General features: G+C 38.8%; 1 protein-coding gene across 1 annotated transcript in view; it reads right to left on the minus strand.

The window, feature by feature from the left end:
- ST18 (ST18 C2H2C-type zinc finger transcription factor) overlaps positions 1-11,017 on the minus strand; it is a 172,793-nt gene that overhangs the window by 35,450 nt on the left and 126,326 nt on the right. Inside the window, exons 7-11 of the mRNA XM_069779327.1 lie at positions 8,601-8,735; positions 6,716-6,806; positions 5,126-5,230; positions 3,535-3,740; positions 147-358 (exon numbers count right to left, since the gene is read on the minus strand). Coding sequence (XP_069635428.1) covers positions 147-358; positions 3,535-3,740; positions 5,126-5,230; positions 6,716-6,806; positions 8,601-8,735 — 749 coding nt within the window. The remainder of the gene's footprint in view (positions 1-146; positions 359-3,534; positions 3,741-5,125; positions 5,231-6,715; positions 6,807-8,600; positions 8,736-11,017) is intronic.

Consider the following 11,017-nt stretch of genomic DNA (forward strand, 5'->3'; position numbering starts at 1 on the left):
TACTGATTTTTCCTCTGCCTCTCTTCAAAAGAGCATGCAAACAGAAGCCTCCTTTTTGGGGATTTAATGCAGTCACTAACATGAAAGACAGTTTATTCGCACAGTTCAGTAGCTAGCACACCCTCCAGGTTCTTGGACTACCCTACCTTGGCAGACAGACTCTGTGGTTTGTTGGAGAGGATCTCTGCTGCTTCCCTGCAGCGGGTGGAAAGGTTCAGGATAGCAGCAGCTGCTGCTATGTGGGTGTCTTCACTACATTGACCGTAGCTATAAGAGTTGGCATGGCAAGGGCTCTGTGTGTGGGCGCTAGCACTAGGCAGTCGATTAGAAAATTTCACTGGATTTGAAAAATGCTTTGCTGTTGAAGAGAGATTTGATTAGCAATTGCATGTATGAGATTTTTTCCCATTAAATAGTTTTGTTTCTCAGACTACAGTTTCATACATTAAAATATTCAAAGCATACGTTTAAAACATTCCATTTCCTATTGGCATAAGGGTTTGCAGTAAAAATGGCTTCAGAAACAAAATAATTTAATTTTTACCTGACAAATACACACCTTTCAACAAAGTATCTGAGACTTTTACTCAGATTTTACTCATTCTTTACTCTAGCATTAAAAGCAATGATGTCCAAGGAAAGACTGAACAAGCGTTACTGTGTTGTCTATTGTGACCTGACAACACTGGTGGGCAAATGGAATTGTAAATGTATCCTTATAAAGGCTTCTTCTTGGTGCTCTATTGTGTAAAAAACGAACAGTGACTTGTCCAGTCTTAGCTAAAACAACACTGCTTACCCTGCTTAAATGAGTAAGTCTGTTACTTAAGTAGCTTTGCTTATGTGAGTAAGGAGAACAAGACCAGACTCTTGAATGAACCAGAATAATCAGATAAGAACATTACCTGTTAGGAATACTCAGTCCCGATTTTGTGGACATTTTTTATAAATTTAAGTCTACCCTTTAATCAATTAAAAAAAAATTACAATGAACATTCAGAATAAAACTGATTTTGGCTCACTGTCTTATGTTGGCTATCATTGCAATAATATACAAATTTATTAGGCACAAAGAGGTCAGTTGAGAATGAAAAACTAACAGGTGAACAGAAAAGCACTTTCACAGACAAAAGTGGTGTGTGTGGTTCTTTGTTTTCTGCTCCATCAGCAGCACTTACTCTTAAACAGATAGAAAGAACTCTGCTCTCTGTTCTGGCTTTGGGAGCTTGAGATGTCATTAACTGTTGCAGGAAAAACACAGCACTGTGATTTCAGCCCTTAGGAAGCAATAATCACTTCTTTTATCTGTAGCTCTCACAGTGTCCTACCAAGATAAACTAAGCAAAATCCAATTTCTCAGCCTACACCCAGATACACCAAGAACATTTCTGCATATGGCCATCTGCTCGCTCCATAAAGATCTGAGCCCCAAGGCTCTGGATCCCTTTGGATGTAGAGCTTTGGCTGAGTGCATTTTAATGCTAAGACCTACACAAGACATTGAAGAACTCATCTTTCCTCAAACTTGGGATGCTCTAAGAGAAATGCTTGTTTGCATGCACTGACTGTAGCTGAATGCCATATTTGGTTTTTCTATGTACTGGGTGCATCTCAGTAGAGCAATACATAAAAGCCTCCTGATTCAGTTCTCCCTTTCTCCAGTGCAAATGAAAAAGGATTTATCTACCCTGCTGTAAAACTGTAGCACAAGCACAAGGGTCTACATTTTCAGCAGTTACTACAACTAACTTCAAATTCTATTTAAAGAGCAAAAAAGTGCATTTTCCATTACCCACCCTAAAAGAAAAAAAAAAAAAAAAAGGCAGGCTATGAAGGGTGCATGTTTTGTTAACAAATCAAGTTTATATGTGCAGAATCCACACAGCGCTAATGATGGGCTTTTGGCTAGCTATATTTACATAGGATGCTGAACCAGTCACTACATCATCAGCTTCTTATTGCCAACTTTTGTATATCTGCATAGTTAAAGCACTCACCTGCTCTTTTACTTTCACCTTTCCATTAAAATAATAGCTGCACACTGCAATCTTTGCAAGAACAACAGGCTGTAAACTTCAGCCCTGATATACTTTATACATAAATTGCATATGTATGCATTTGCATTTGTATAAAAACACTTCAATCATTTTTTCCTTGAAATGAACCTGTGAAATAGACATACATCTGTGCAAAGAGACAGCTAATAGGGAATATTCAATTTTACAAACAAAATTGGAAAATCTGCCACCCAAGAAGCTGGCAATGCACATATTTGCTTTCATTTGAACAAGCCTATTTTCCAGGCCAGATAAATATCTACTTTTCATTTGCAATTTTAAATAAGGTATTTTTATATATACACAAACACATAGATATCTACAAACTTATGTATGTGTGTATGTGTGTACTCAGACACATACACAAATACATACATAAATATACAAATTTTATAAATATAGAAAACATATATAATATTGTATAGTATTTGAAGTATATTATATTATAATAATTATATATGTATATATACATATGTAAAATTTTCTGCTTTTCTGTTCACCTTACTATGAATGTTCACCTTTGTTGGGATAAAAGGGATGCAATTTGTTTTCCTTTTTTGTTTTCCTTTATTAAATTTTTTGTCATGAACAAAAGAAACACCAACTAAAGAGCTTTGTGTCACATTGTTTTGCATCTACTTTCTTCTGAACCCAATATGGTGCAGCGAAACCCTTTTTTTCCATTTCCCTCATGGCAACAGACTAATTTGTTTCTTTGAACTAAAAAGTATTTTTTAATGGTCAATACAATGACAGAATCTTGCTGAAGTTTCCCATGCAAATTGTGAAGAGCATCTGCAATAAATAATCAGTGTTTGCCCTGTGGTACCTCATTTGTACAGAGTAGTACCTCAGCAAAACTGTAAGTGATGTAAGCAGAATAATCTTGATAACAATTTGATGCATTTCATATGTCTGCACTAAAAGTATGATGTAGTACAGATATATGAGATATCAAAACTAATTCAATCCAGGCCTGAAAGTAATACAGCTGAGGCACATGGTCATCTAGGACAAATAATACCTGTATGGATGATTCTAAAATGTATCTGAAATGCCTTTAAAGCCTAACTTGGATTTCTTTGTACTACAATTCATTTATGTCTTGTGCAGACACATTCCATGGGACTTCTTGTGACAGCATCCTGTCACATAAAGATATCTACAATTTAGCCAAGGAAGAAGGTAACAGATAAGATATAAAACATTCCTTTTTACTCTTCTCTTCACCTGATAATTGTTTTCACAACAACATCAAAAAAGTAAACCTTATAGTGATGATATTTAGCCTTTTAGCATTCTATATTTAAAAAACTAGTGATTATATTTAGCATTCTGGCCACAAGTGGTTAAAGATGTTTCCTACAGAGATTTTTTTTAAATTCTCAAAGTTTGAAAGCAGAACAAGCAAAAAGAAAAAAAAAAAGTCATTGACATTTTGCCCATTTTCCAAGAGATAATGGAATTTCAAGCTTACATTCAAGGAACTGGGGTGTTTTTCGTCCTTGTGCCACAGGTGCTGTTGTGCGTTTGCCAAAGACTTGTGCATCAAAGCTGGCATAATCAAATGGTACTTTCCCAAACTTCTCCTGTTCTTTCACCAGGGTGGTTCTGGAGGAGGTGACTGGCTGTGAAGTTCTGTAATTGTATTGAGATACCTCAGGCTGCTTCCCTAAATTTGTCCTGCAGACAGGAGGAAAAGAATGAATGAGAAAGACAAGAACATCTTTAAATAACCTTTCCTTGAAAAATAGGATACAGTTGCATCTCGGTATCAGAGTGCGTGCTGTTATCACACGTAAAACTTACTGGTAGGTGTATACAAGAAATAAATAACATAAATATGGTGGCTGACCCAGTAGTCAGAGAACTTTGACTTCATAAAAGTTCAAAGCTGAGGACACAAAAAAATGTAGTATTCTCTAGTAACAGTGTGGGCTATTTACCAGAAAGGTACTGACTTACTTCTAGATTACCACTGTAGCATGGTGCTTCCTTTATTTCTAAAAATTGTCCGGATTTTTGCTAGTCAAAGGACTTGTAATTTTATGGATCACTATTGTTCTTACTTTACTGTGAATGGGTATGGTATGAATATAATATAAAATGATACAAAATAATTGCTTCTGTTATTTGGGAGGAACAAATGATTTATGGTGTGTTATTCCATTTAGTTACTGTTCAGTAACTACTTGTCTTTAGTAATTTCCTAAGGACTTTTCATATGTAGAGTTAAGGCACGTGTCGTTGGCAGACACATGGACATAATATTCTGTAATGGCTCTGAAGGAACCATTAGAGCTGATCATGTCAATAATCCACAAATTAAAGTGTCCCCAAATAGACCTGAATATAATAGGTTGTAATGGTCGTGGTGCCAATGATGTGCAAATTATGCATGTCTGTGGGGTCCATCTAACTCTCAAACAAAATACAATTGCAATAAAAAATGTTTCCCCTTTTTGATGCCATTGTATAAAAAATAAATCAAACTAATTAAACCAATAAACTTAAAATAAAGAAACTCAAAATATGAATTATTCAATGGTGGGGAAACAGAATGAGCAGACTTCTCAACCCTTTCAGGTAACATGTTACTTACTGGATCACTGTAAGAGTCCTCTGAAAAGAATCACAAAATATATAAGGAATGAGCTGCTAAAAGTGCAATAAGGTCAAAGAGATTGCTAATCAAGTTTCAGCAGCCAAAATATTGTAACAAAGGAACAGTTCTTGAAAATTGTTTTAAACATTTTAGCAAGAGAGATTTGGTTTACAGGAGAAAGACATTTGAGAACCATTGATCAGGCTGTTTGTGTTGAAGTAAGATTTAGTGGAATATATTCGATTGTTTTTCAAAAGATACATCTGTTGTCTTTAATGTCAGCCACATGCACGAGAGCCACTGGTTAATTTTGAGATACAGTCAAGTTAGCTTTGCAGAGGTTCATCTTGGAAAACTGAGTTACCCTTGTAGCTGAAATCTGAAATGGGGGAAAGACCTGAGGACTGATCAACAGAGTTTGTGTAGAAATACTTTGGAGAAACTAGTTTGTGAGGGCTCCTACCTGTGAGTCTGATCATGGCACTGCCCAGCTTTTGGAGACTCGAGCTGGTTCTTTTCCTGGGACATGGCCAACTTCTCAGCTGCAGCAATTGGGCAACCAGAAAGACTGTTTAAAAGCAAGGTGAAGAAAAGAAACAAGAAGAAAAAAAAATGTTAAAATGAAATCTTAAGTAAAGGAAATGTGTGCTGCGGGACCCAATGACTTCAAACATCTCTGGCACCCTGTGCATCTATGGGAGCTGCTGCTGCTATTATAGCCCAGATTCATCTGGTTTTCAATCCTTAATGCAAAACTGTGAAACCTGTGTATTTGAGGTGATATATCTGGAAACTGAATCATGTAGGAGTTCAGCTTTGATGTTTTGTGGTTGGCAAGTCCCTAGTAAATTTTTTGACAAATGACATTTACTTTATCAGCTAAACCATGCATATAAGCCTCCTGCTGATTAAAAGGAAAGTGAATTTGGGAAAAAAACCCCAGCAGTATGTAAGCAACTGTTAGCAAAGAACACATTTTGTCATTTCAAGTTGTGCTTTCTTTTTTTTCTTTATTAGATTAGAACACATTTTCTTATCCTATTCATGGATTGCTTATGATACAGCTGATGTGCTGCAAAGATGACTGGGGATTTAAAACGGGAAACACAATGGAAAAATATTTACTGGTTCCTTGTATATTCTTGTAGAGGAGCTTGTAATCTCTCCAGTAAAGACTAACTTTTTGTATTAAAGATAGTAACATATATGAGAATCCTTGATTTTGGTACACTCATACAATAATCAATCAATCAAGCAGCAGCAAAAAAAGAATATCCCACAAAAGTTCAGTTCAACAAAGAAAGTTGGTTTTGAAATTTTTATGCCCCAAGTTTGACTGTAAGACATTATATTTTTCCAGAAGCACTGTAATGGAATACTTTGGCTTGCTGGCTTCCAGCAGAAAGCAGTATTGACAAGAACCATGCCGACAGCAGTGGCTTGCTGGAGAGGGAGTGCGTCAGCTCTCTGCCTCACCTGCAGCCCAGCTGTGATTCCCCAGCTGCCTGTCTGGAAAGCTTTTCTCAATTTTACTTTCTCCCTGCAGGCAGCAAGTTAAACAGACGGGAGTATTCCAAGTAGGAAGATGACATTCCCGAGGTATTACATGGACTCTAAAATATTCCCCTTAAAATTTTCTGGTTTGCTAAAAGGGAGTATGCTTTGATGGGAAGTTACTGCCAAGGACTACCATGTATGTGGTGCAAAATGAAGAGGCTTTGGTTTCAGCTGGGTTTTCCAGTTGTAGCAATAAAAATTTGTGAATTCCTTCCCCTTTTACATGATGATGTTTCACTGTGAAGACTATGATGAAATTGTAGTTTGAAATCTCATCTGTGAAAAATACTAGTGGAATTGGCCATCCTCAGCGTTGCAGCCATTTTTTTTGTAATGAAATTAAACACAATTATTTGGTTATAAATAATTTAGGATACCCTTGCAGTTCGTAAGCATTCTGCAGTGTAGCACTTAACATCTAATTCCAGGATGTGCCCATCAATTTAGTCCAGAGTACATGCTAGATTTCAAGTGGACAGGAACTTTTCTGACATACCTTCTGTGTGTGTTGCGATTGCTGTTGACATGTCCTCTTCCAGTGCATCCTGGGGTGGGGCACTTTAAAACATTTTCATGCATGGCAAGTACTAAACAGGAATAAGGAAAAAAAAGGTGATAACATGCATCAATTAAAAATACACATATTAAAAGGAAAAAGAACATTTCTTCTTTGGACTCAGGTTCTCAATTCTGTCACATTTTGATGACAAAAGAAAAGGAGAAGCAAAGGACCTACAACACAGCATGGCTGGTGCCTCCAGCATATACCGGTTTATCCCTATATTGCTGTAGTGTTGCTTCTCACATGAACATAATTGTTTCTAGGGACTTTAAAAGACCAAAGGTGGAAGTCAGCAAGGATGTTACATCATGGAGCCCTTTGCCCTCTGATTCATACACCACTAACACAGTCGACTAGAAAAGGGGGGTGATAGAGGAGCCACAAGCCACCCAGTCATGCTAAGTATAGCTGCAGTCCCTCGCTGTCTCAGGAAGGGAAAGCTCTCAGGTACAGGAAGGCTTTTTATGCCTTGCAGCTGAGTAAGATGGTCTGATCTGAGCATGTCCCCTTTGAACCCTGATACCCTGAGCTGTGCTGAAACTACTTTAGGCCAATTGGTCATGCTGCCAAGCAGCGGCTTACATTCTCAGCAGTGGTTACTACCTCTTGTGTGTACATTTCATATGCCCTTAGATGTGGATCATCTTTACTAAGACTGAGATGTATGTGTTAAACAGAATATGTCTTAGTACATCTACTCTCATGATATTACATTATTACATTACCCCTTTGGGTGCACAGTGCTTCAAATAATCTGACGGTTCAAGTCAACTGATTTCTTCTGTCAGGAACCAAATAATTCCCCCCTCCCCCCCCACCCCCCCAGCAGGACAGAACACATCTGATTGGAAGTGTGATAATTAACAAGGACTTGTTAATTTTAACTTTTTAGAAAGTTAATGTTGCTAAGGCCTTCCAAAAGCAGCAGCCTGCTTAACTCAGCAGATGTTTCCATAAATACAGTTTAGTACCAGACTGAAAAAAAAGGGAGAGCTACAGTTAGGAACAGGATGTTGGTAAAGTGCAAGTATCCTTTTAATTTGTTGTTATGCATGCCACGACAAAAACCCAATCTGAATAACTAGGTTGTTTAAACGAATAGTTTCACATTCGATTTTGGCTTATTATGCAGCATTTCATTGCATCACATTGCAGGATTACACACACACACAAACCAATGTAATCAGATCAGCACAGTCAGAAATAAGCAGGGAATTCAGGCTAGACTGGGCATAAAAGGGTTAGAATGACACAGTCGTATGAGAAGGACGTGCTGTGGACCAGCGCTGGGAGGTACTGATGGAAGTAACCTTTTTGAGCTCAGTGGTAAGGGGGATGCTGGAAACATCTCTGAATAAGCATGCCCAGGCCTCTCAGTTATTGGCAATGGAAGGCAGCAGCCTCGGTGTGTGATTACGGCAAATCAGTTGCAGCTCTGAAACAAGCAGGTGAATTCTGTGCTGCATGACTTAGCAAAGGCATGGGCAAGCAAGATCTTGAAGATTCGTGGGACTACAGTGTGGAGGTCTGCTGGCAGGGTGGGGATAGTTTGGCTCTGATCTTATTCTTCCCAGGCTACCTGAGGAGCCTACTGCTGTTCGTAACGCTACTGCTAAGGAGTGCTCGAGCTTCACGAGTGTGGGAAGTAGGCCTGTGACTAAGAGCTGGAGGGCAAAGAATGTGCGATGGCTCCTCTCTCGGCCTCCTTCTGCAATCTCACCCAGAAAAAGTGGCTTTATTTTCCAGCATGAGCACACACTACCCACAATACCAAGCCAGATCCAGTTGTTATTCTGGACTGCAGGGTGATGATACTCACTTTCTAGTGGCACTCTAACTTTATGTGGGCAGCCTGAGAGGCTGCGGTGGTGAGGGTACAGCCCAGTCACATGCCCTGTGCCATCACATCCTGGGATGGGACATTTGGTTTCTCTCTTTTCAGGCCTGGGTGAATCTGCAGAGAAATCAGATAAGGATTTTGTTTGGGTTTAGCCCCCGTCTGCACCCAGCCGAGCGATCCTAGTAGCGTAATGCTCTCTATTTTGTATTTCAGATGTAATTCCTACACAAAGTTTTAACAGAGACATATGCCATTTAAGCATTACTTTAGGTTTTCACGAAGCCCTTTAAACTATGGCTCCCCCCTCCCAATATGCCATTTATGTGCTAAACTATATAGCTTTAGGATTGCAGTGTCATTTATTCCATTCAGAGCCTCACACAGGACAGAAGCCACAATCCAATAAGCCAGAAAACTGGCAGCATCAGCCAACAGCAAGATCTATAAAGGAATAAATAAAAAAGCAGAAACAATCTTTTACTCTGTTAATGTCAGACTCCAGGAAGCTGGGACAACCAAATAAAAGCTGAGGTGTAAAACAAACAAACAAACAAACAAAAAGCATTTCAACCAGAAGCCATTCCTTAAATATCGCAGATCTCTAGGCTGTAGGTTCTTTGTTAGGAGACTGAATACATGCCACTTTACATTTGAGAGGCAAGGCAAGCAGCTCCCTCTGGTACACATGGCAATGCCGCTTTGTGGAGCAGCCCACAATGACAGTGAAAACATGGAGCAGCCGATACCCTTTCAAAGACGAGGTCTCAGCCCAGCCCCACAGCTACCACTCTGTAATGGCCGCAGTGCATTCCCAATTTTTGTTTCAAGCACCTAGAATTGTGCAAGAAGCACTGGTCAGAAAGCCTTTATTTGATTTCCAATGCAGGATCAAAAGTCTGGGCGAGAAAGGAATGAATTCTGGTCCAGAAATTCTCTTGTGAGAAATCTGGAGGAAGTGGCTGCATAAATTGCTGAGGATGGTTTTAGCTCCATCTGTGATTGGCTGCCAACAGCATTCGGTGCTGGGGGAGAAAACAGCTGCAGCCAGCACAGGGAGCAGCCTCCTTCAAGCTCATTTTGTTGGACTGTGAGGTAGGATGTGCTTAGGGACAGGATCACCAGGGACAGCTGAGGGTTAAACTTCCTGGCAAGGTTTTAGGTAAAAAAAAAAAAAAAAAAAAAAAAGAAATAAGGAGGAAAGAAAATAGACTGAGCATCAACAGGAGACCACATGCTTTTGAGAATCACTGCAAATGGGAGGTGCTGCAATAGTGGACTGGAAATAAAGAGGGACCCTGAAACATGATTTAAGTTTTCCCCTACTAATTGGAAAGGTTTATCAATAAAAAGATGGAAAAATATAAATTAAAGACCTGCTTTTCTGATGTAGCTTCCAAGACAGAAAATTAAGAACTGATGGATTTGATGGTGGATTTTTCAGAAGGAAGAAACAATTAATTATGTAAGGTGAAAAAATTATGTGCCTGATACTACATTGACTAAAATCACATGGTGTTTATGCAACCTGAACAAAGCCTAATTTGGTCCTCCATGACAGTTATATCTGAACTTGCCTGCAAACTACAGCTGATAATAATATGAGGCCGATCAGGAAGGGCCAGATTCTGCCATGCTTATCGTCACTGCTCCGTCCTAAGTCTGCTGTGAAAAAGTCACATTGACACCAATGTGAACCTGGTGAACACAGCTGGTCTCAGGATAAGACAAGGTATCTGTAAAATTCTTGTATATACCATAGTCATCTGAGCAAATAAAGGTTCATGTAGGAGATAGACTAATACCAGGCATGTGCAGCTTAAGACATGCTAATGAAAAGACTGCTTGAGACAGAAAAATGAGAGCATGCATATTCTTCCCAAATGCTACAGGAAATATTTTATAGTTTATAGTTTTAACTGACAAAAACTTGTCAGTTATCTTATAAGCTAAATGCTTTAGATAACCACACTACTGTAATATTTGCAATGTCCACAGGGACTACTCTAAAGTAGCATGAGAAATACCAAAGTAAACCGTTTATCAAAAGCAGAAATTGCAGCAATGCCGGGGTGACCTCACTGTATTTGGAAGCCCAAAAGGAAAAGTCGAAAGATAGATGAATGTATTGTTACTTCCTACAGCAGGGAGTGTGCTTATAAAATGACATCTCTTGATGTTCTGTAATTATCCTCAATGAGGAGTTCCATACGAGACAGCCCAGTTTACAAATCAACCCCAAATCTTTTAAATCTCCACTTCTGGAAGCCTGATTAAATACCGAAAATGGAGCAATGTTCCTACAGCTTTGTAGGATGCCACAAACCATTAGAAACAATAAAGATTTTGGACTTACTGGTAATTCTGCTGATGGTGAATGAGGCAGAAGAGCACGGCTT

Source organism: Haliaeetus albicilla, chromosome 3, assembly GCF_947461875.1.
Source record: "Haliaeetus albicilla chromosome 3, bHalAlb1.1, whole genome shotgun sequence".
Taxonomy (NCBI): Eukaryota; Metazoa; Chordata; class Aves; order Accipitriformes; family Accipitridae; genus Haliaeetus; species Haliaeetus albicilla.